The sequence below is a fragment of the Protomyctophum parallelum genome (genome assembly GCF_964188405.1).
Source record: "Protomyctophum parallelum genome assembly, chromosome: 9".
Classification (NCBI taxonomy): Eukaryota; Metazoa; Chordata; class Actinopteri; order Myctophiformes; family Myctophidae; genus Protomyctophum; species Protomyctophum parallelum.
Genome location: NC_139706.1, coordinates 38,957,226 through 38,983,738, shown reverse-complemented (window position 1 = coordinate 38,983,738; position 26,513 = coordinate 38,957,226). Strand labels below are relative to the sequence as shown.

The window sequence follows — 26,513 nt, the reverse complement described above, 5'->3', positions numbered from 1 at the left end:
GAGCTGATTATGACTTTGGCCCAGTCCCAATTCCTATACGTCTCCTGCTCCAATATCATTCGTGGGCAGCAGCAGACCTTCTCATTTACATACTACCTCTCATGTGTGTGTAAAGCCTGATTTATACTCCTCTGCGCACCGCTGTCACGTGATTTATACTCCTCTGCGCACCGCTGTCACGTGCAACCAAGTGGGCAATGAATTAAGCATAAGGGAGAAAGGAGGCGTGGCACAATGCCATCATAGCGAGACAGAAAATGGCAATGAGATAAAGTGCGGAAATTTGTAAAATGTTCAACAATTTGGTGCATTGTAAATGCCACTGTGTAGGGCTGGGTGATATGACTTCGAATCAATATCACCATATTATTGTTTCATTGTTTCAAATGTATGTCTCGACTACGATTAATGAGCGATTATTATACTTAATCGATTATTATACTTTTTTAATAGTGAAAGAATTGCAGATCTACAAGCACACTATTCATCACAATGTGATACATTGTGAGCTTGTAGGTTATTTTCACTGTCACTGTTTTGATTGACTGACACCTTTATTGATACGAAACAAATATGTAACAATACATATCAGGATACAAGGAATAAATAAAATGCAAAAAAGCTGACTGCTTGTTTACATCGTAAATGCAATCCTTGAGATGTGTATGTGTAAAATGAGACGTGTATGAAATTATGAAGTGAGGGATAAGTATGAATGTGTAAAATACATTACAATGCGTCCGAGCACACTATGGGTGTAATAGATTAGATCTGATTAAGTGGTAAATCAGACTAATCTATTTAGAATTTTGTTGTAGATTCTTTGAAATAAAGAACATTCTAAAAACAAAACACATGGTCCTCGATTATTCGATTAAGCTAAGTTTCGGTCCCAAGAGTCCCTTCCTAGAAGCAGTGGAGCAATTTTTAAATTATTTCAAATGTAGCGGCGTGAAAAGGAAAAAGAATCACACCTGTGTCAAGTGAGGGGCGCTCTTATCATCATACATCATCTCATTCTGGCCAATCACAATTTGCGTCCTCACTTTTGTCTTCAACATTTGTGTTTACACACTTTTGTCTTCAATGTTTGTGTTTACACACTTTTGTCTTCAATGCTTGTGTTTACACAAAGACTCAAAGCTGGGCATAGGAGGGGCTGGCGCCCCTCAAAAATATGAAATAATAAATACTAAACAAAATGAATGTACTAAAGCACAGTACTCAAAGTAAATGTACTTAGTTGCTGTCCACCACTGCATGATGGTGTACACGGGTCGTTGCTCCTGTGGAGCTTTCCTTAAAGGCTTCTTCTACTACTGAGGAAAGCATCCCTCGTGCTCAGCAGTTTTCTGGCCCGCACCACTGCTGTGTTCCCGGGCTGACAGCATGACGTCTGTCTTTATAGTGGTTTAGACTATCGTCCATTGATGATGCTGTCATCTTAAGCTGGCTGCGCTGTAACTCTGCGGCCGTGCTGCTTCATTGTTTATTATTAACATCACGATTACTGACGACATAGTGACAAGTTAGACATCCTCTCACTGCCGCGGGAAGAACAACCCCGTTTTCTTTATTAGGGAAGGCATAAATTTATATGAAAACATACCACAAAAATATACTTTTTCAAAATCTCCAATATTATTATTCTCTGCAGTACAATATGACCAGCACCGCAGTAGGTATGGTGTACACAGTGGCTCCATTCTCAAAACAGAAGACTATACTCATTTGCACCAGCAGGGGGCAGACCACATAACATAAGTCATCTAATATTAGCCTTGGCCCTGCCAGTATATTTCAAAGTTGAGGCATTTCTTTTTTGCAGCCTGTGTTTATAGGTAGGCATGGAGGAGTCGATCCGCCACCACTACCACACACACTGTGCCATCACTGAGAGACTCCATCTCTGCTCTAAATGAGCTCTTTAAGACAGCGGGATTATTTCCAGATCCCTGGTTGTGTAAGAGCCTCTGCTGTCAGCCTATAAAGCAGACCCAGGGACCACACAGCCAGGCTAGAGCAGACCACAGAATTAGAATGGATAGAAGGAACGCAGAATAGAACTTCCTGGTGCCACTCAAGGACTTGCGAGACAATGAATAAGGTCGATACAAGTACGATAACAAAACGCTCACGTTTCCCTGACAATATTGCGGAAGTTTGGCGGCCGTTTACCGGGGCAGCTGCGAGCACAGCTGAACTGTTTTGATGCAAAACATCAAAGAGGACCTTAGCAGAAAGAGAGCATGACGCACATTAATTGAACTACGTTTGAAGAGCTTTGGGTCAATGTCAGCCCTTTGACTGCTTTCTTTCTGCTAGACTGGCTTAAAACTTTCATCCTGGGGTTTTTCAGTTAAATGATGCCTTTGCCATGGCAACATATCAGCTTTCCAATGATAATAATGCACAGCCCCAATTGTTATGACCAATGAATTACTTTATCTGCTGCTGATACAATTCTATTGATGCCAAATAGACTGTGTACCATGCCAAACCAAGCCCTTTGTGAATGCTAATTTAACCACTATTCTAGACATGCCATCTCTATACGGATCAATTCTGAGGATCACACAGACCTGGTCCTCCTCACCGAGCAGGCCTCTTCCTGACTACTCCTGAAGGGAAGAGGCCCAGTGGAAGACTGGAGAAACTGGACACCTCTGTTTTAGGGGGAAAGGCCTTTAAAAAACAGAATCTGGCCAGACCGATAGGCCTATTTCCACGGCAACGTCCAATCAGAATGACGTCTGTGTCTGAGGCCATTAGACTGTTATGGCTAGGGATGTGAAGCTCTGTTCTAATGTGACACGGCAGTGATTTACAATGCCCCATGCACCGCTGAGCTGGTAGGACTTTCCAGGGCTGCTAGTACACTTACAGTAAATCTCACACCTTGTAATAACATACGACCACTTCCAGTCAAAAGACCATGATCAAGATCAAATCCATTATGCTGTTAAGACTCTGTGAGGGATGGTGCGGTATGTCTTTCATAAATAAATAAATAAATAAATATCACAACGATAAGCAGAGCATCAGAGAGAGAAAAGAGTTTGCCATGTCACGACACCATAAATGCGTACAATAATTCTTTACAGACGGTATGCAGATTATGAAATATCATAAATCCTGCTGTCCCAAAATGTAAACTATTATGATTCTATATATGTTTTGTTGTGGTTTGATTGTCTGTGTTAGATTACTGATGGTTCATATTCATATACTGAACATTAAAAGCAGAAGACCATCCTACAGCTCCCTCTAGAGGATGTTCAAGATAATGACATAAGGATCTGAGGGCAATGAGCACACAGGGAGAAATGAAGAAATGAGAAATACTACAAAGAACATAAAGATAATAAATCATCATACAGGCCTACTCGCCTAAGCAAAAAAATAAATACATGCATATTTTTGTATTTTTCTAAACTTTCTTAAAATATATTTCTAGAGTCCAGAATATAATGTCAAAATGTGTTTTTTTGGCCAGTGTTAACTATACAATTTATTATTATTATTATTAATAATAATAACAATTAATTGATTAATTGATTAATTGATTAATGTATTTATTTTCAGGATCAAAACAGATCAAAGTGGTTGTCTCTAGCAGTGTGTGTGTTTTGTGTGTTCTATCAGAGGGGACTATACACAAAGATACTGTATCATGTGGAATCTATCACTGGAAATGTTTCACAGAACATTCCAGTCCATACAAACAATTTTGACCTGAGATCAGATTCTAAAAATGTCTCCTAAATCCTGACAGTTTTCTGAAAAAGCTATGTTTCTATGTCAGTCGTTCTTCGATTTTTCAAAAATAGCAGACCTACAAGCTCATAGCGCGCCACTCAGTGGCGCGCTATGAGCTTGTAGATCTGCTATTTTCCAATAGCTAAAGCATAACATAATGCTAACACCAAAAGGGGTTAAGAGGCATGGTCATGTACAGTAAATGGGAGAATAAGTGTCAAGTGAGTTTCAGATAAATACTGTATATTCACAGAACATTATATCTGATAATGGAAATTATTAATTGTCCTTTAGATATCTTTCTCAAAGCAGGCACAGTCCCAGGACATCCAAAGGAGGTACAAAGGACCCCTTGCAATCTGAATAATGTTTGTAAATGTCAGACATGTAAATATAAAAGTTATAAAATATGTCACATAAACTACAGTTTAATTGGCATTATGGTGGCTCCACCAAACAGTATCTCACTTTTTTAGGAATCATAGCCTGTAAGAATTAAAGTGTGCCTACACATTTAATTTGGTCAAATGCATCAAAGGATGAAAGGTGCACTGAGGAATTACATTAGATCAATGGCTAGAGGTCTATATAAGTTTAACTACGCACCAAGTCTGAATTTTTAATCCTAAATGGTCACGCGTTAAATAATTAATACGACCTGAGACCTCACGTTGTGTCAATCACCTTTACACACTATATCATGCAGTGACTGAGGCTGTACTCTGTAGAACGAAGCCTGTGGATTCAGGAAAAACTCATGGTCTAGTGCACACAAAAATGTGGAATGCACTTCCCATTGCAGTCAGAACTGCAGCATCACTCCCAATCTTCCACCGTAGCCTGAAAACCCACCTTTTCAGACTCCATCATGGCCCATAGCACTTACCCCACCCCCTTGGATAGCATTTCTGTTGGCTTAGATAGCATTTGACACAGACTTATAGCATGTTATGTAGACAGCACTATAATTGTATTGTATATAGTCATAGCACGCCATAGTACATATGTATAGCATAGTAGTAAATATGTATAGTTTATATGTATAGTGTATGTATAGTTTCATTATATAGATATTCCACTGTTACTTTCTTAGCTTACGCATGTTTCATGATATTGATAAATGCTTTTATGTGATGTATTCCCATGCTTTTGTTCTTGCTTAAATGTAAGTCGCTCTGGATTAAGAGCGTCTGCTAAATGCCTAAATTGTAAATTGTAAATTGAATGCCCCCAAAAACATTAAAATAAAATCAATTACATTTGGTGGTCCAGTAGGAGGTGGACCACTGAAATAAACATTTAAACCATTGTGTAAAGAGCATCCTGCAGATATTCACAGGATGCATCCAATAATTCTCTTTTAATTGTTTTGTTCAGTAAGTGAGAGGACCATCCAATCATCCTCATTGCTTTTTATTGGATACGAAAAATAAGGACTCAGTGTGCAAGCGTTATACGTAGGTGAAAATCCTGAAAGATATAGCCAGGGGCTATTCTCATTTCAATCACATCGTACTGTGGTGTTGTGTAGAAAAACATCACACCCGTGTGCTCTTGTCGTCGTACATCAATTTATGTTAGCGGACATTTGACATTGCTACAAGAGTAAGGTGGTCCCTTATTGGCCAACCATGTGATTGGTTAGCCGATTTGCTCGTTTACATATGACGTAAGTTTTCCCTTCAATGTCAATGGCGTTTAATGTTTTTTTTGTGGCTTTCGCCTTTATTTTATAAAGAAATGTATGGCGGGACAGAAAGTAGGCTGACAGGAAATGGGGAGAGAGATGGGGGGATGACATGCAGTAAAGGCCGCCGGGATCGGGAGTCGAACCCGCGGCACACTGCCAGACTGGATTGCCAGCCAAGGTGCCTGGACCACTGAGCCATGGCCCAGGCCGGCGTTTAATGTTTTGATGTTTAATTTACGTCATATTTAGCGGAATTATCAGCTCTTATCATCATACATCATCATGCATCATCTCATACTGGCCAATCAGAATACCTGTTGCCTGTGATTGGTTGGCTGATTTGCTCGTATACATATGACGTAAATTTTCCCTTCAATGTCAATGGCGTTTAATGTTTAATTTACGTCATATTTAGCGGAATTCTGACGTCATTTCTCTGTTCATTGTAGCTGACATTTGACCGGAATTCCCCTTTCATTGTCAATGGCAAATCTTGAGACGTGTGGGGACAAAAGCTGTTTATAGAAGGGGCTAGCAATAGCAGGTCTACAAGTTCAGGTCTACAAGCTCACAATACACAAACTCTTTTCATAACTTACTTTTCTCACAGAAGGAACCGGCCCATCCAGGGGAACACGTGCAGGCTCCGCTGACATGGTCACACACAGCTCTGTTCTGACAGTGGCATCGCTGGGCACAGCCCTGCCCATAGCTTCCATTCACACACTCTGGAAGAAGACACACGCAAGGACAATGCAATAGGCATAGTAAGAGCACAGTATGTCCTGTATCTTAAAGCAGTGGTTCTCAACCAGTGGTCTGGGGACCACCAGTGGTCCTTGAGAGGGTCCCCAGCTAAATGATGGCGTTGGTAACCAAATGGACCCTTATAGGTCTTTAACTCTATAGTTACATTATTGTTAAATATCAATTGTTGTTAAACAATTTACAAGAGGTCTACACAAGTAAGATAATGTAGAATTGTTATTTTGATCAACGTTTGACTGTTATCTCTCCTATGATCCTAGATTACTATTTCTATGCATTTGATGTACAGTATTACCCTCTGTTGTCCTTGCTTACTGTACATCACTCTGGATTAAGAGCACATGCTAAATGCCTAAATGTAAATTTAATGTGACCCAGGCATCCTTCAAATTTAAGGGTTAGATTCTTATCTTCAGAGGTCCAACCAGTCTGATTGAATTAATTCATCAATTACTTTGTTTGTTCAATGTCCTATCCAGTATTCCAACTCAAACTCAGCGCCACATGTACTACTGCGGAGCTAATACAGCTAAGACTGTTTGAGCAAAGGATATGATTGTGCTCCTGAGCATCATGCAATGCCACCCATCAACCAGTAGTGGTCCAACCTGACCACAGATACAGTATACATTTCAGAAGATCAGGGTAGTAAAAGGAAAAGCACCACATGTGTCATATTGTATTATCATATACATACAGATTGGTCAAAACAATATTTTATTCATTAAAAAGGTTAAGGATTGCAGCTTTAATCATTTCTTAATTAATGTAACTGAATTCATTAAATGAAATTGCTGTAAGTGTGTGCTTTATAGAAACAAAAGTACAGTATGTCCTAACATGAACTCATCACTAGGGGGCAGCATGCACTAAAATATACCGTAAGTTAATGTTTTGCTAATAGGAGTTACTTACTGTTTTCACAGTGGCCTCCGGAGAAGCCAGCCTCACATGTACAACGGCCGGTAACAGGCTCACAGCCCAGGGAACTGTCACCACACTGGCATTTATCAACACAATCCTGTCCCCAGGAACCAGGTACACATGCTGTGGAGGTCAAGAAAACATTACAAACACACTACATCTAATAACAAAATTGCCTTCAAAAAGTGTCTTAGAAACTGATTCAATATTAGAAGTCATAGCATCCACAGGGCTTAAACCTTTACTGTTTTCACCCGCCTACATCACCTGCTACGGAAATACTCATAGCGAGATTATCAGAGGTCTCCGCCTACCGAAACATCTGGTGACCTCTCAATGTAGGGGCTAAAACTGTGTGAAAACAATTCTGAATTTCTGAGATTAAAAAAAATAACAGCATTCCAAAACCAGTGAATATTGGGATGGTATCTGAAGGAGTAGTTTCCAAAACAGTAGGCGTATGTTTGTTAGTAGCCATTTCCCTCGCTGTTATAATTGATGAATTTAGATGTCACCAGATGTATCGCCTGGCTACACAAGACTATAGGCTACCTGCTATGGTTAAAAAGACAGTCCCAATGTAAGCGGTTCCCAAACCTTTTCTGGAACAAACCCCGCTTGAAAATGTTGGTGACACTGACAACTTGACTGACTTATTTTTGTTACATTAATCTTTTTTTAATATTGATGTTATATAATTATCATGACAATCCTAGTGCTTTGCTAATTATTTGGGGGCCTATAAAGGCTAAGAATCGCTTCCCTACATACGTGTGATGCAGTCAGGGCCTGTTTTGCCAGGTGGGCAGGAACATCGTCCACTCTGTGGGTCACAGCTGGTGTCAGTGTGGCATAAGCAAGGTATCAAACAGTCTGCGCCGAAGAATCCTGAAGGGCAATCTGTGGAGAAGACAGTAATATACATAAATTAAGCAGTGGGTAGTAACAAACATGAGGAGTGTACTATACTAGTAGTAAAAATATATGACTTTCATTCCACTACATACCAACCTTACAAAATATACATCATGAATCCACCACTTAAGCCCCGTTTTGTATTTAAATAAATATATATAATGAAAATAGACGACCTACAAGCTCACAATACATTGTGAGCTTGTAAATTGGCTATTTTTCACAATTCTTGGAGCGGCGCTAGCCCCTCCTATGACCAGCTTTCAGTGTGCGTGTAAACACAAACTTTGTCCTAACAAACATGAAACACCATTGACAATGAATGGACAGTTTTGAGTGTTTGTGTATAGACAAACATTGAAGATGAAGGTGAGGACGCAAATTCTCATTGGCGAGTGAGACATTTTTATTTCAATACCCTGATTATTGATTTGATATATTAAAAAGAAAATCACACCCATGTGAAGTGACTGCCATGTTCTCAGCTGATAAGCCTCTCTGACCCTACTTACTTTTGTTTTTTTTAATACTTTTTCCTTTTTTCTCTCTTTACTACAAATTTAACTGAGAAACTTTCACTTGTAGCTGTACATGGCCACTATTGGGGTTCAGTATGTTGTCTACCACTGTATGCAATTAATATACTTTAGTCACGCATGCTGCCGCATTCTTGGCTAACATCGAGCTTCAGAAACAGTCACTGACTGCAACTTTTTATGACTTCAGTAAAAAAAATAAGAAACTTCAAGAATTGAAGCAATTAAATGAACAGACAGACAGACAGACACATGATTGAAATGATAAAGGTGGAATTCAGAGACTGTCATGTAGTTGTTTTTTAACCACTGTAATTAGCATGCTTTAAAACACATGGGAGTGAATAAGCGGTCTGCATATTGACTTGTGATCCTTCCAAAGCTAAAACAAGAATGCTGGCACATATTTATAATTGCTGCAAAACTTGGCTTCGAGCTACATGTATGATTATGGTTGTTTCATTCATGAGAAGACATGTCTTACTACAGTTCCAAACATAACATCAAAGTCACTGAAGTCTGACCGATGCCAGAATTTGGTATTTTTGGAATGTCCTAGACCTCCAATTACCAATGTTTTGAGACCAATATCTTGTGGTGTAAAGTCTTTAAGTGAATTTGAAAAACTTAAGATTTGATTTAAGTTTTTATTTGAGAGCATTTAATTCATAAGCAAACAAAAACAAAAAATTAACAAATAACTCTTTGATAGAATACACACATTGAACATTGAGAATCCTTTGAAACGTTTTTAAACTTCCACCTATAATGACATGCCTAAAAGAGTGAAGCCAGGGTGAAATTGACGGATTGGCCGCATAATTGCCAATAGTGATGACGTCCAAAAAGTAAAATAATGATGGATACAAAGCAATGTATCAGTCTAATAGTGAGTGACAGCACGTCTTGGTATTCCAATCCCAGTTTTGTCTTTATTTAAGTCTCAATGTATAGCAGTTTAAGCCTATACAAACCATGAGGTATAGTGAAAGAATTCCAAGACGGGTTCACCACATGGTAGGCTACAAAGCGATGAAAAGTGGTAATTTTCTCCCCAATTTAGTCATCGCCAATTCCCTCCATGTGTACTGCGGTCCCTGGTGCTGTCAACCCCCACTGTCGGTCTTGGGGAGGGTGTAGGCCGCTGGTTCTCAATGTTTGGTCTGGGGACCACCTGGGGTCCAGATGGACCCTTATCTGCCTGTAACTCTGAGAAGTGTACAAATGGAACCAAATGGACCCGTAATTGTACACTCTCATTATTGTGGCCTCCTGGTGGTGGTGCTATAACAGGCCAATGTGAAAAGGGTGCCATTTCTTCTTACGCCTTTGATGGCAATTGGATGATTTGTGGCATTTTCTACCAAAAATGTGTTTTGCAAAAGTCCACCTTTGACGGCGCTATAACAGGCCAATGTGAAAAGGGTGGGATATATTCCTCAGCCTAGTAGGAAAGTGTGTGAAAGCGTTCACGTAAATTGCATGCTGTGTTCATGATTATTGGACAGATCCATCTTGCGAGACATGGCCAAAGGATTTCTGGGGATCCCCAGCCAAAAACGTTGAGAACCCCTGGTTTGTAGACAACCATTATGCCTCCTCTGATTCACATGGAGCCAGCCGCTTGATTTCAACTGACAGCCCAGAGCAAGCAGCAGGAGTCACTAGTGCAGTGGACAGTCCCCTGCCGTCTTCCCAACCACGCTGAGCTGCCTGGCCAAGCCAGAGGCACCGTTGCCAGGTGAAATACACCTGGCTTCTCCAGAGACTCGTAACTTGTATGTAAAAACACGTCTTGCCATGTACTGTACCACCTTCCTTCGATTTTACAGTAGCTCTAGTGAGAGAAAATGAGGCATAATGCAACTAATACCAGGTCAGGCTCTGATGGTGTAACTGTGTAGGCCTATTCATTCATTTTCTGAAATTTGAATACATAATTTCTTCAAAAAGCTTGATATTTCCAAGTCAAATAATAGCATGGCTTCCCTGTGAATGTCTGATGTCATACTGATGATGTCGGTCTTGCCCAATTATGGAGGGATGGCGGAACAGCGGAACTGAGATTTCAGATCCATCACAAAACGTGAAACATTATCTCAGACACAAAAACAAAATCACAAATTGTGAAAGATATTGGGGATTGGTTTCCTTGGCCTACTGGCAGCATGCACAAGAAATGTGGCACTGATCGGTGTAGTGGTTTGCGAGATTAGCTGCAGACGGACAGGCAGATGGACGGATGATTTGGGGATATTACATACATACTGTGGGATGGCTATTCAAACTAACTGTACCCGGAGCTACAGTAGTGTGAGTGTACACTTGTTGTGCATCGAGGTAATCAATGCACTCAGGATAAACCAGCCATCCCCCCATTGTACATCAATGTCGCTGCCATAATTGACATAACTCCACTAAAATATCCCTGAGCTGTAGCTGAGACAAAAACCTTTTCTATGTTATACTTTGTCAAGTGTTTTGTTCTAAGCAAATATACCCTCTAACGTACGTAACCTAACATAACTACTGTGTTTGACATTTGTAACGAACCAAACCACTTGTAAAACGGTTGAGAATTCAGCGAGTTACAATGATTTTAATTGTGGAGAGACCTCCTGCTTCAAAAGACATACTGTATGTGGCATACAGTAGATGCATTAGGAGGCACGGCTTGCCCCTACTCATATGGCAGCCGCGATGAATGATGTATCACTCCAATGAACAGCAGCAGTCAATCCAGTATGTCCCCACACACACTCAGGGAGAGAGCCACTCCCCAGCCAGAACACTAAATCTGCTCTCCCCTGTAAGCGTTTTTCTGTAGCGATTCAGTTTCAGTTATACCACAGTATGGAGAGCAGCCCTGTTTTATTCTGTAAAGCTCATTGCAATAAAGAGAACTGTGTGATCCAGGAACATTGGCTGCTGTCAGTGTCTGTCCTAGCATGGAGCTGTTCACACATACAGACAAACACTGTTCTAGATGGCTGACTGCTTTGGTGCCATGCTGTAAACATTAAAATAGTTGTGTTGTGTTAAAACACAGATCTGCAATATGTTGGATAAAACTCACCAGCCTGGCAGAGTGTTCCAGTGAAACCTGGCCTGCAATCACACACACCAGTCTGCTTGTTGCAGGAGGCTCCATTCTCGCAGGCTCTACAAGACAGCTGGCACTGCAACCCCCAGAAGCCATCGGGGCAGTCTGCAGGAAACAAGGGAACACGCAAAGAGCTCATCTTCCAGTTTGCAAGACACATACCATTAAACAGGGAGGGTGTTCCGGGGAGGGCCCAGCAAGATTAGTTATGGTTTAACCACTAACATTCATTCTATGGATATTAAAAAATAACCATAGTCCCTGGCACAAATCAAATGCAGGTCCACGGCCAAATACATACTACATTTGGGGGTTCTAGACATTAAAATGATTGAGAACCGGCCTGGGCCATGGCTCAATGGTCCAGGCTCCTTGGCTGGTAATCCAGTCTGGCAGTGTGCCGCGGGTTCGACTCCTGATCCCGACGGCCTTCACTGCATGTCTTCCCCCCATCTCTCTCCCCATTTCCTGTCAGCCTAGCCCTCCAAGCAGAACCCAATGCTACTGAAGTTTCTGACATTTGTTAGACCCAGTGCATTGGGTCCTGTTGCATCAGTACCATGCCACCTGGTACGCGGACATACATAAAACATAAACAACATGGATAACGCCTGTCTGCGCTCTTTGACGACATTTTTTCGTGTGAGGGTTTCTGAATATGTGAAGTATAAGTACCCATACATGCCGCTGCGAATATCTCCTGTGGCGCGGAAGCCGTTAAGTATTTTTAATACTATATAAGCGACCAAATCGGTCAAACAAAGATTAAAAATACTTAACGGCTTCCGCGCCACAGGAGATATTCGCAGCGGAATGTATAGGTACTTAAAGTTCCCAAATTCAGAATAACGCAAACAAAAAAAGGCAGTCAAACGCCGCAGATTCTATCTTAGAGAGCATGTTTATCATCCGCGTTCCAGAATTCCCATACGAAAATATAGTCATGAACAGGGACCCTACATAAAACTCATCAAAATTTCAGAAAAGCTTTATGTAGGGTTCCGAGAGGGGCTACTGTCAGCCTACTGTCTGTCCCTCCATAAAATATATATAAAATAAAGGCGAAAGCCACAAAAGAAAAAAAAGAGAAATTATTGAGAACCTACACTAGATACATTTAAAGTCAGATGATGATAAAGTTACACCCAGTGGAAAAACACATTTTAATGGCCTAAAAAGTTCGTAGTAGCAGTATCCAAAAGTAAAGCTATCTGACCTAAGAGTGTCATTAGATCGATGTACCTTAACTGCTGAATGTTTAAATATGATAAACTGAATTATTTAAGACTGTGGATAAGGTTAGAAATAAGTTTAGGGTTAGGCATAATTTTACTGAGGTTAAGTTTAGGAATACGAGGTTCCGAAGTCGCCAGATTTACACCCCGGGGCGACTGTGTTTTGGGTCGAGCGTTTTGGTATTCACTTGCACGCATTTGTGTTCAGTGGAACAAATGACTCCATGTGACATCAGGCTAAGAGGAATGCTATGAATTAATATATAACAAAAACAAGCAGGATTCTACCGTATAGAAAAACAGAGGCTGGAGGGCATTTTCTTTGCAACAAATACAGAAAATAGCCGATCTACAAGCTCACAACACATTGCGAGGCGTTGTAAGGACATAAAGACAATGAAAAGTTGTGCACCTTGTTGACATGAGTCTCCAGTCTTCCCAGCAGGGCAGATGCAGCGTCCAGTCATGGGATCACATGGAGCTCCTCCACACTCGCAGCTTAACCCACAGCTGGCTCCATAAGTCCCCTGTCTGCAGGCTGACAGCACACGCCAATACATCAAAACCCAATGCAACAATGGTACCAAAAAGCACAGTGCAAAGTGTCACAGAGGCCTGACGTCTGACGAACACCAGACTTGGTTGATACATTGTGCAATAAATAATGTAATAAAAAACTAAAAAAAAAGATTTCACTCTTGGGAACACAAAAGCTGTTTGCAGTTATTTTCTCTTCTCTTCAAAAGCACAGTGCAACATACAGTAGGAGTCGGGCTGCTCAATATTATATAGCAGTAGCACAGACAACTAGAACTACCCTACACAATACAATTGTGCTTGTACTCTACTTGAGCTTGTACTGTAGATCTGCTATTTTAGCCACTGAATATATAGTATATAAAACTGTTGAGGCATAAAATATAGGGTTAAAGTGGTTAAACTGATATTGATACTTTTTTAACAAATATGTATGGGATCCCCTGGAAGCACCTCAAGGACCCCTGGGGGTCCCAAAACCCAGCTTTGAGAACCACTGGTTTATGTAATACATTTCTGCCAATAGTCTCTGGGCTTGAACTAAGAGGCCCCCTGTTAAAACATAGCGTAAATACATTCTAGTAAAGGTGAATGATTTGTTTTCTTTAATAAAATCAGCCTGCCAGAGCATTTAGGGATGACATATTGTCACTGTTATCTCGGACTTAGCCTCGGAAAGGACTCATCCGCAGAGACAGTAACATTATGAGTTTAACAGAACCTCCTGAACCAGATAGATTTTTTTCTGGACCACAGTTCTGAGAGCTCAGCCACCGGAACTTTCCATCAGCCAGTAGAGCAAGCAGCCAGATAGACGAGGGCCTGCTGAGGAGGGGACACGTACGCTGATGGTACAGCATATTAGGTCCACAACATTTCCATTAAATACACAAGATTCGACCTTGGGTCTCCTGTGTGGGAAACCAAACATTACCATTAGGGCAAGAGGGAATCCCCCAGGCCTAAGATTGAGCTACTCTGCTACACTAGTATAAAACTTTCTTGGAGTTTGCCCAAACAAACTCACTCCAACCATGAAGGAGATTTAAGAATTCAACTTTTATATTCAACAAAGAGAGGATGAGGAAGAAGTGAAATTGCACTTCTTCGTGGTCGCTGGAAGGAACCACCTAATGTAATTTGCGCCACCCAGTGCAAACCTGTGTCAATTTGTATCTTTGCATTGACTTTGTATGTAATCACACTGTGCTGCACTGCAAGCTTGTACATCTGCTATTTTTGTTTTGTAATCTTGAAAGAACTACTGGTTTAGAAGACATTTGTAGAAATGTCCTCAGGTCTTAATGGGTTAAGAGTGTCTGCTAAATGCATAAATTGCAAATTGTTACTGCAGGTGTTGTGAGGCCTTGTCTCACCCAGCTGGCATTTGTCCCCATGAGGGCCTGCAGGACATCTCTGGCTGCACTCCCCACTACTGGACTCACATGGTCCTCCACCTGGGCAGTCACACTGCTTCTCACAGCCAGGCCCAAAGAACCCTAACGCACATTCTACACATGGAAAACACACACACACACACACACACACACACACACACACACACACACACACACACACACACACACACACACACACACACACACACACACACACACACACACACACAGGGAGTTATAGGGAGTCAACCTAGTAACGCTATACTGTAAGGATAAAATGTAATGGGAAACAGCTTGCACATATTTTATTTCCTCATATTTTAAGTCTCTCTAAAAGTTATAATTCAAATAAACTCTGTCTGAAGCTGCTCCGTGAGCAACGTATTGATGTCTGACTTTATGCAATCATAGAATGGCAAAGATTTCAGGCAGACATACTTCCACAATAATTAAAACAGTACAAAGAAGGTTGTTATCAGTACAGCTAAGATTTCACTCAAGTGTCCTTGAGTGAAAAGCTGAACCCATACCCTCCCACTCTATCCAAATCACTCTGGACCTCAAGATTTCACCTAAATTCCTAAGAGATACATTTAAAATGCTAATAAATGAAAACGTAAGAAAATCACTGTTCTCTGGAAAGTCAAGCCAGGACACTGAGGACAGTGCTTACCTTGCTGACACCGTGCACCATGGTATCCAGGCTTACAGAGACAGGTTCCGCTCCTAGGGTCGCAGCCAGCGGAATGTTGCAGAACACAGTCGCATTCCTTGGAACAGCCTGTACTGTGGGTCCACCTGGGACATGCTGGGGGAAGGAAAGGGACCACAATGAGAAAAGGACACGTACGTACTATGTTTTATTTCGATCTGATGTATGTCGCAGTGCTTGGGTAATGCTTTAACCACTTACGTACGGCGTACGCCCTATTGTAATGATTGTAATGATTGTAATGATGTAATGATTGTATAAAGCTCTCAATGGTCTCGCACCTTCCTACCTACATGACTGCCTGCCTAAATATGTCCCAAAACCGCCCGCTAAGGTCTTCCACTGCTGGCCTGCTCGCTTTGCCTAAAAAAATGGCAACTAAAAAATACGGGGAAGCAGCTTTTTGCTTCTACGGGCCGTCGGCATGGAACAAGCTCCCACTGTACCTTCGTCAGGCAGCCTCTGTAGACATTTTTAAAGCTCAGCTCAAGACCCACTTCTACAACATTGCTTTTAAGTGATCTTATATTTTTGTCCTCACTGTATTGCATTACTGCTTGTTTTTTAATGTCGTTGCCTAGCTTTTCTTTTATTCTCCATTGTTCTGTAAAGCACTTTGAGCTGCATTTGATGTCATGAAAGGTGCTATACAAATAAAGTTTTATTATTATTATTATTATTATTGCAAGAGCTAGTAGATAGGGATGACAGGTTGAAGGTGGTTAATACATACTGAATCTAAGAAAGGCATGTGTAAAAGGGGAAGAAGATAATATCATAGATGGGGGAAGAAACAAAACAAAAAGTAACTTAAAAAATATATTAATGATATATTAATTTGCACTTAATTTGGTGTGCAGACAGTTTTTTCTGGCTGTACGTTGTCATCCTGCACCTTCACATGACTTTGGTTGGATGTGCACTCTGACGCAAGGGTTCATTCATGTGGTTAAAGTTTAATGCTCATTTGAATGAACCAAACAACTGAAAGCCGAGATGTTACACAAACAAAGTTTATGAATGAAAGTACGCCCCAAAACCTGACACTAAACCATGGGTTTAAAACAATCAATCTCTACTAAACTCTGTCAGGATCGTCCCGGTTCAGCGACTTCAGCCTCAAACAATTACAGATCTGAACTCAACTCCGTCTCCACCCTGTCCCGCTTGACATCTACTGTTTTGTGTTAGGTGCAGCTGCAGTCTTGGTTACACCCTCTCCACCCTCCTAATGTCCCTCAGCAGGATGGAGCAGACAGCTGTATGATTCTGATAATATTCGGCTTTCACATACTTCCATCATGCACATTTAGTCTAGACTTAGAGAAGAGAGGGCCTGCTGACACATTCACGCCTGAGAAATTATTTCTTCAGCATCAAGGAGGCATAAACCTTGTTGCCATGTCTCTCCGCAGACTTTGGAGCAGCCCTAAAACACTGGACGATGTCAACATGGTCACTGAGGAGCTGAAGAATCTTTATTATAAGAGACTGATGCCCATAGAGAAGTACTACAGCTTCCAGCATTTCCATTCTCCCAGCTATGAGGATGCAGACTTTGAAAACAAACCAATGGTCTTAGTGATGGGTCAGTATTCAACAGGAAAGACCACTTTTATCAAGTGAGTATACGATCATCATTGTTACCCGAGTTCATTCCCACTGTGCATGTTCTAATGCATATTACTGTCAAATGTTGTCTATCATATATCTGACATGTATGTTTATGCACGTGTGTGTGCTTGTGTGTTGTGTAATGTGTACTCATCTGTGTGTGTGTGTGTGTGTGTGTGTGTGTGTGTGTGTGTGTGTGTGTGTGTGTGTGTGTGTGTGTGTGTGTGTGTGTGCGCGCGTGCGTGCGTGCGTGAGTGCGTGCGTGCGTGCGTGCGTGCGTGCGTGCGTGCGTGCGTGCGTGCGTGCATGCGCGCGTGTGTGTGTGTGTGTGTGTGTGAGTGCATGCACGTTTCTTTAGGTATCTCATAGAGCAAGATTTTCCTGGTAGCAGAATTGGACCAGAGCCGACCACTGACTGCTTCACTGCCATTATGTATGGAGAGACAGAGGGAATTATCCCAGGAAATGCCCTGACTGTAGATCCAAGGATGCCCTTTCGTAACCTCAACCCTTTTGGAAATTCCTTTTTAAACAGGTGATGAGAACTGAGAGAGAGAGAGAGAGAGAGAGAGAGAGAGACATGCTATTCATGTCAATAAAGTATAATGAATAGCAACGAAATAGCTCTAGCCTATCTATTAGATGCATGTTAAATAATACATGTTCTTTGTTTGTCCAGGTTTAAGTGTGCTCAGTTGCCAAATCAGATCCTGGAGAGTATCAGCATTATCGACACACCTGGCATCTTAACTTCTGCTAAGAGAAAACTGAGTCGAGGTGAGAGACAATACTCCTTCAAAAAGTATTGAAGGTGTTGGTCTGGATGTTGGGAGGAAACCTAAAAATAATTTCCTGATTTAGTCTTGAATCTACTTTTGATAGTTAAAAAGTATTTACCATGTCAACAGCTGTAATTTTACACTAAAGGCTGACAACATTATTGACAGGCCAGGAATATTATTGGTATCAGAAGGAGTCAAGGTGAGTTGAAATGAAATTGGATACTGGGATAATCTTCATATTTTTTTCACTATAGATCAGTTATAAATGTACGTTGGGAGTTAAAGGGCACTCCAATCATATACATAGAAAACTAGGCAGGCCAGGAGCCTATAGCGAATGAGATAATATGACTTGGATATGAGATGTAAGCATAGGGCAGGTTTTGCTATACTTTATGGACGCATTAATCTCTGGGTGTAACCGACACAGCCTGAAACTGATGAGGCCTATTGGGACACGTTACATGTTCTACCTCTCAAGGCATAACAGCCTGGCCACAGCACATCATGTGCTAATGAAAACCCTGTGCTGTCTTAATCCAGGGTACGACTTCCCAGCAGTGCTGCGCTGGTTTGCGGAGCGCGTCGACCGGATCATCCTCCTGTTTGACGCACATAAGCTGGAGTTCTCCGATGAGCTCACCCGGACCTTCGGGGCTCTGTGCGGCCACGAGGACAAGCTGCGGGTGGTTCTCAACAAGGCAGACAGGGTGGAATCCCAGCAGCTCATGCGGGTGTATGGCGCCCTCATGTGGTCACTGGGGAAGGTGTTTAAAACCCCCGAGATCCTGCGGGTTTACATTGGGTCTTTCTGGTCTGAGCCGAGGCGGACGTGTGACCACTACCAGCTGATAGAGATGGAGGAAGAGGATCTCCTGACTGACATAAGGAACCTGCCCCGTAATGCTGCTATACGGAGGCTGAACGACCTGGTGAAGAGGGCCCGTTTAGTCAGGGTGAGAGATGAGAGATTCTGACAAATGTTTATTTTTTTTAAGATATTTTTGGGGGCTTTTTGCCTTTATTGATAGATTACCGTAGTTTGACAGGAAAGGGGGAGAGAGATGGGGGGAAAGACAAAGGTCGTTGGGATCGGCCTGGGCCGTGGCTCAGTGGTCCAGGCACCTTGGCCGGTAGTCCGAGCCTGGCAGTGTGCCGTGGGTTCGACTCCCGAACCCGGCGGCCTTTACTGCATGTCACTCCCCCATCTCTCTCCCCCATTTCCTGTCAGCCTCTATAAAAAAATATAAAATAAAGGCCATCGGGATCGGCCCAGGCAAGATTCTGGCAAATGTTAAATCTATATTGACAAAATTATTGGGGCAAAGAAAATAAAATAAATTTGAATTATTATAAAAAGGAAATATTTGGGGATTCATTCAGTTGTAATGCATAATGCAGTATCCACAAGATTTGTTTTAGTCATCTGAGTCATCATGTTGACGGCAAAAAAGTCCACTAATATAATAATAATAAAATGCATGTATTCATGTACGGTATGTTATTGGGGTTTTGCTTTAATTATCACACTCGTTTGGTCTCTCTATATAGGCTCATGCACACATCATTGGCTATCTGAAGCAAGAGATGCCCACCATCTTCTGCAAAGAGTCAAAGAAGCACAACCTGATCTACCAGCTTCCTGTGATCTTCAGCAAGATCCAGCAACAGCATCGAGTCCCAGCGGGTGACTTCCCAGACTGTACCAAGATGCAGGTGTGCACTTGAAGCACTTCACACTTTATATTCTCACAGATCTCTGACTAAACTCCTAGTCACAGTGATTGTGATGTCTATGTCAAATAAATAAACATAACATAACATATCTCAACTTGACTTTCAGGAGAGGCTTTTGGGTCAAGACTTCTCCAAGTTCAAAGCGCTCAAGCCAAGTCTCATGGCTTCCTTGGACAAGCTGCTGTCCACAGACATAGCAAAGCTGATGCCCTTACTTCAACAACAGGAACAGAAGAGGGAAAAGAAGAAGTCCCTCCCCGGAGTGTTGGATGGTGATTTTTTGGGAACTTTCAAGAGAGGGCATTACAAGAGAGATCCCTTCAAGCAAATCCCAGAGGAGGAGGAGGGCAGTGATATATATCTCGACGAATGGGTGGTGGAGAAACACAAGCCAAAATACGATGAGATTTTCCACAGCCTCTGTCCCGTCGCAGGAAAGCTGACCGGCACCAAAGTACGAGAGTGGATGATGACAACCCTCCTGCCCAACTCTGTGCTCGCTCATATCTGGAAGCTGTCTGATGTGGACTGTGACGGAATGCTAGACAATGAAGAGTTTGCCTTGGCCTTACACTTTATTGAGGGAAAACTAGAGGGCTATTGGCTCCCACATGAGTTGCCTCCTCACTTGGTGCCACCATCGAAACGGCCACAACACACCGATGAATGATGAGAAGTAGTACTATCAGGCAGGGTTTGATTTGTTAAAAAAAAGAAAACACACAAAAAAACACTTTAGCGCTTTATACTTCATCATACAATAACTAGGGGAAATGGCCAATCTACAAGCTTTGTGAGATTTGCTATTTTCATTATGTTTGTGTTTGATATATTTATGTTTGATGCATAATCAAACATCACATTGTAGAACAAAGGCACTGGAGCAGCAATTAAAGCCTTTTATTCACAGGGTGCAGGCCAACAGAGCCACAGCGTTTTGATGTCAATACATCTTCGTCAGGTCTCCCCCCGGCACCTCCCCCCCCCCCCCCCCCCCCCCACCCACCACACACACACCCCCCGCGGCAAATCCAACACAAGAATGAATGTTACAGTTAATCTACTCAAACATTTACAGCAAAATAACTCCTGTTTCAGGACTTGTATGATATCACTTCAAATAAACTATTACAATGATATATGATGCAATAATGTCCAAATGTAGACTAACCTGATAATATCTCATTTTGGGTACCTGTACTACACTTGTGAAATTTGCTGTTCACGTATCCTACTGTATCACTACTGAAGATTATAGATCTCTTCAGATTTGTACTCCTTGCCGTATACTTATATACATTCATATTCTATGCCATCGCTGTCGGGCAGAAACCTTGTATCGTCATAATTAATCTTTTCTTTTCATTTCATAAATGCCCCTATTTAAAACGATGTATGAAAGTGTTGTGTAGTTAAAAGTAGTTCAATCAATCAATTAGCCAATCAACAAGCTTATAAAACATTGTGATGCAACGTTTTAGATGTCTGCCTATATGACATGCAATGCAGATGAAAGTGGTTAACACTACGGGTTTCACAAATATTTGACTAATGAAAAGTGTTAACAAGAAGTGACTAAATAATAACTGCATTTACGACACCTTTTGTTTTTCATTTCCTGAAAAGTTACAGTCTTGGACATACAAGTTTTCCACCCGACAGTAACAATGTCTAATGACATTTTGCACAATCACAGTTCATGTATAAGACAAATGCATTCTAAATAAAATAAGCTTTCATTGATGTTCAGTTTGTACTCACTCAGGTGACAGAAGCGTCCATACAGTCCTGGAGAACACAGGCAGGACCCGAAGAGTCGGTGACAGCGGCCATTATTGGGACAGTTGCACTTCCTTTGACAGAGCTGCCCGAAGTAGCCTTGAGGACAACCTGTTAGTATTGGCAAGAAGACGAAGAAACACATAAAGAATTTCCTGTTTGCCGTCCCTATTTTGGGCATGTCATTATAAGCGAATATTCTCAAAAATAGCCTAGGGGTACAGTATTATTCTTCATCATTTAATATTCCATCGTACGCCAGTGTCACACTGCAAAGATAGCTACAATCTCACAATGGGTCGACACGCAGTGGCTATTTTCACCACATGACACCAGTATACGACAGTATACGTAAGTGGTTCAAAAGCCAGAAAACTCTCTCAGTGGCACTGACACTAAGATGAAGGTCTAAGCTGCAGCCAGACTAAAGCTTTGGTGTGGAACGGTGGGACTCCAATGTAGATCTCAGACTTCGTTCATGACGTCAGTCATGAACATAATATTCATGTCATGACCTATGGCGTTTGACTCCACAGTTGGCAAGAGTCACATTGACTTTGATCATCAAACTAAGTTAAATATTTCCAAAACATAATGTGAACAATAACATCTGTGGCCTACTGGCTGTGCTAACAGACAGACACACATACAGCTAGCCTCCTACAAAGCCACACTGTAAACAAACAAACACATTTAGTAAAATAAACTATTATTCTCTGGAAAATCTAATCAAACTACAATGTTAGACATGCAAAAGACACTGGCATAACCAAGATTCTGTGTGTGTGTGTGTGTGTGTGTGTGTGTGTGTGTGTGTGTGAGGGTGTGTGTGTGTGTGTGTGTGTGTGTGTGTGTGTGTGTGTGTGTGTGTGTGTGTGTGTGTGTGTGTGTGTGTGTGTGTGTGTGCGCACGCACATACCATCCTCACAGAGCGGGCCATGTACCCCAGGTGGGCACAGACAGCTACCAGTCACAGGGTCACAAGAGCCTCCATTCTGACAGCGACACAGACCATTACAGGCCTTCCCATAGGTCCCCTGTGGACAAGCTGGAGGGAGGGAGAGAGGGAGAGAGAGAGAGAGAGAGAGAGAGGGCAAAATAAGGAGAATGATATATAGTTATACACAGAACATTATGCAAAGTTATAGTAGGGGTAACAGTAGTGTAACATTATTGATGCCACAGTGTGAAAATGCTCACAGACAGTACAGTACAATCAGGCCCGGATTATATTAATGCAATACGTTTTAGGGGCTGCAGACCAGGGCACCAAACGCCTGACCAAAAAGAAAGACAGACAGACTAAATACTGTCCGGGGGCTAAATCAATGTGTAAATGCGTCGGCAGTGCCGTGATTATTTTCCACCCTAAAACATGATTATCAGGTCAAGACAAATATCCTTCGGGACAATAAAGATTATTATTATTATTATTATTACAGTATTTGTTAAAATGTTGTTTTTATGTGGGCACCAGTTCATTAAGTATGCCTGGTTTGCCTGGTGGGTGGTGATGGGTGGTGATCCACCTGATCTGAAGCCGCACCCACAGCTGTAGTTGTATGATAAAGGGGGGGGGGGTGGCTGATAGTGTGACACCATTGCACATAAAAACGACTCCAGGGTGTCTAATGAAGTACTGTCACCTCATAGACACACGAAAAACTGGAAAAATAAAAAAAATTGTGGCACTCCCTCTTTAAGTCGAAACACCTTGGCTTTTCTAGCAAGACAGATACAGTCCCAAGACTCAAGAGGCTGTGGGATGACTGCAGAATAGCTATGGGGCATTGTTGATGTGGAGCGGTGTGACTGATTTACTTGATAAGAAAGCAAACGCTTAATTTCCACCACTCACTCATCCATGCTTAGCCCAGCCAGTAAATCCAAAATGTAAATCACATGTTGGAATGAGAGAAGAGAGACATGCTGACAAGATGGGAGTTGGATTGAAACTTGCGCTCACAACAAGTAGAATGGTACTGTACGTGCGCTACACATTACATTATGCATAGGAGTGGTTTGGGCGTTACATTGATACAACCAATCACTGTGCCAGATGCCATTGCCTTTAAGAGAAGACTAGTCCCTATAGTCCCTAGTGCAATCTTATGCTCTCTCCCTATCTGCCCGTGGAAGAGCGAGGTTGCCTTGGAATACAATTAAGCAATATTACACGAGAGGGTGTGCGTGTACTCCTTGCCTTATACTCATATTCATTCATATATTCCATATATTCATTCATATATTCCATATATTCATTCATATTCCATATTCTACGCAGGCCATTAATGACAGTAATGCACACCCTCGAGTGTAATATTGCGATTATACATAACAGTTACCGTTAAAAGATGAAGCCACTACGACCACAAATGTTCCAAGAGACTAGCTACCCTAGCCATGGAGTCTGCTGCGCTCTGGGAGAACAACTATATATATTATATATATTATGAATTATAATTTGTTTTAATTAGGTGTTCCATGATGCTGGTTTGAAGTATGGCTAGAAGTTTGTTTCAGCAATATGCTTGTGTTCTGGATTCATTCAACTGAATGGTCTGTGTTGTTAGAGCAAACACAGATCAAAGACATTGTATTTGTCTTTGATAAGCTTAAGTGGCAACTGCTGATAAAAACACAATTTATTGACAAAAGGAATTAACAGTCACACTTTTGTAGATTACAGTAAAATTGTAATAAGCATATTCACAATCACTTAATTCAGAAGTGCAGTGGGTCCATGCCACTGAGGCGTTTGCTTCAGAGTTCAGACGCTTAATTGGTCTTTGATTGCCTTTCAATAAAAACATATTTGATAGACATAAGTATCACCTACAACATGTTACTGATTATGGAGAATGTTATATTATCGTAATTCGATGTTTACCCTACACAATGGATTAATACAAAGTGTGTAAGTTGGAGCACATGGCATTGCATGGCACAATTGTCTTCTATGAATAGAGTAGTATCATCTTGACACAATTGACATAAGGAGTAATTTACACTCATTTCTGCTGATTATAGGAACATTAGAATCACAGAGAATCATGGAGAATTAGGGGAGAAGGAGACCTCTGAATATTGCGCTATTGTGCGCCCCTACTCCGAACATGTCCATTGCAGGCGAGTGCTCTACCAAACGAATTTGGCATAGTGGGTGGTTTTAGAATCCGCTATGTCTTTTTCTAAACGTGTGTGGGCAAGAAAGGAATTTTAGGGAAAGTGCAACAACACGCCCACAGCCACACCTCCAGGTGCAAATAACAGAGTTGGCATAATGTATAGCAGGCCCTAAGATACAATTTAGGGAAAGGGCCAGCTGCCTTGCCTGTAATTCACAGGTAGCGGGTAAAGCTAACGCGTAAGGCACTGGCAAAGATGTTGTTTGTTTTCTTTGTTTGGCACAATGGTAGAGTGTATGCCATTACATGCCAGATTTAAATGCTGAGGGCACGGGACACCATGCCCAAACAGCCTAACTCTAGTTCTCAGTCACCACAACTGTTCTAGTCATTCCTATAAGATTACAAATAATTTCTCAACCTAGCAGTAGAATACATGTGTTATTGCTTAAATTGATGTTCAGAAGAATCTTCCATAAAACCCTAATGGTCTCAGATATTTCATAAAAGCAAATGTGATTGTCTCAATCTGCAATTTCTTCAACTGGTTAGCTAAATAAATTACAGCAAGAATTTTGGTTTAGAATGATAATAGCTAAACATCAAAATTCTACATTGTGCTAATTGTTCAGGAAACACAGCGCGGTTTCACAAATTGCAGATTTGGACAGATTAACAAAACAATTTAGTCGTATGTGTTATATAAATAAGTGTATGCACCAAAAGTGTGGTGGAGCAACTTCATTCAATACTTTTGACTAAAAATACTATACTGATTTTCATTTTTGAGACTCAGATTATAAAAAGAACATGGCTCCATATTGTACGTCAGACAAAAGAGGGTGGTAAACTATATTTACCTCTGTAAAAGCCATAATACACACAGTATGATCATGGGAGATTTACAAAAGAAATTATGACCAACAGCATTTCATCATTAGACTTTCATATAGGCCACAATGTCATTCACACGGATTCCCAGATACAAATTCCTACCAGCGCTGCAAGCCATGATGCTCATCTCCACTGCCTCCTAATGTTGCCCATGTATCATCAACTCTGAAAAACTCCACTGCCACAGGAGCATGTTGCTAAAAGTGACAGATTGCTTGTAATGGATTTATCCCCATGTGGCTCTCTTCTCATGATTACAGACAGCCCTGTCTGGAGTTCACACCAAAGACAGCCATTAATCATACTGTTGGATGGGAACAATGGAGCCCTGATTCCCAACCTACTGTAGCACTGGACATCCTTGGCCTGAGGCTGATGCTCTCACTGAGGGCCTTGGCCCGGCTCCACTGACTAGCAGACAGATTGATTCCCCCTGTGCCCTCTGTGTTCCGGGGCCCATAAACAAGCCAGCCTCCCACACGGTTGAGTAGACAGGGTTTGATACATGGCCCTGAGTGGATGTACACATACAGTAGGGAGCCCTCTCATCTCTCTCTGGAAGAGGCCTGCATGGATCCCAATGGCTGGTTCAAACCTATAGACCTACAGGGCCTTTTGATTATCTTCTTAGCAATTATACATTGCCCTATGTATTTATTTATTTATTCATGTATTATATTAACAAATCAACTGTTATTGTTTTATTAATGTACTAAATCAATTGGTATGATTAACCTCTCAATACTATGTTTTGTATCCCACTTTCCCCTCTTTTCTGCATTTCTGAACATTGAGGATTAAAATCTATATTTATTTTCTTTGAGGTTTGTTGCACTGTTTAATATAGTGTTTTACAGGGCACCCGCTGGCCAAGTTGTCCAGCGCATGCCACATATAGGCTTTGGCCTGACAGCGTGTCACGTGTTTGAGTCCCATTCATGACGACCTTTCCTGCATGTCTCTCCCCTTCTGTCTCTCACTCTTTCCTGTCAATCTCCACTTG

General features: G+C 41.5%; 2 protein-coding genes across 3 annotated transcripts in view; one reads left to right on the top strand and one right to left on the bottom strand.

The window, feature by feature from the left end:
* The window catches only part of egfem1 (EGF-like and EMI domain containing 1), an 89,117-nt gene that overhangs the window by 17,979 nt on the left and 44,625 nt on the right, over window positions 1-26,513 (bottom strand). Inside the window, exons 15-23 of the mRNA XM_083773817.1 lie at window positions 22,408-22,536; window positions 21,471-21,599; window positions 15,538-15,672; window positions 14,844-14,978; window positions 13,343-13,468; window positions 11,669-11,800; window positions 7,913-8,041; window positions 7,133-7,264; window positions 6,049-6,177 (exon numbers count right to left, since the gene is read on the bottom strand). Coding sequence (XP_083629943.1) covers window positions 6,049-6,177; window positions 7,133-7,264; window positions 7,913-8,041; window positions 11,669-11,800; window positions 13,343-13,468; window positions 14,844-14,978; window positions 15,538-15,672; window positions 21,471-21,599; window positions 22,408-22,536 — 1,176 coding nt within the window. The remainder of the gene's footprint in view (window positions 1-6,048; window positions 6,178-7,132; window positions 7,265-7,912; window positions 8,042-11,668; window positions 11,801-13,342; window positions 13,469-14,843; window positions 14,979-15,537; window positions 15,673-21,470; window positions 21,600-22,407; window positions 22,537-26,513) is intronic.
* LOC310864957 (EH domain-containing protein 2-like) lies at window positions 15,602-21,453 on the top strand. Of its 2 annotated transcripts, XM_083773840.1 has the most exons (7): window positions 15,602-15,710; window positions 16,992-17,198; window positions 17,549-17,725; window positions 17,870-17,967; window positions 18,516-18,928; window positions 19,524-19,688; window positions 19,816-21,453. In XM_083773840.1, exons 2-7 carry the CDS (start codon window positions 17,029-17,031, stop codon window positions 20,377-20,379), a joined length of 1,587 nt encoding a protein of 528 aa, XP_083629966.1. In that variant the 5' UTR covers window positions 15,602-15,710; window positions 16,992-17,028; the 3' UTR covers window positions 20,380-21,453. The 2 variants fall into 2 exon arrangements, with proteins under 2 accessions (XP_083629966.1, XP_083629965.1); XM_083773839.1 differs by lacking the exon at window positions 15,602-15,710 and having other exon boundaries at window positions 16,864-17,198.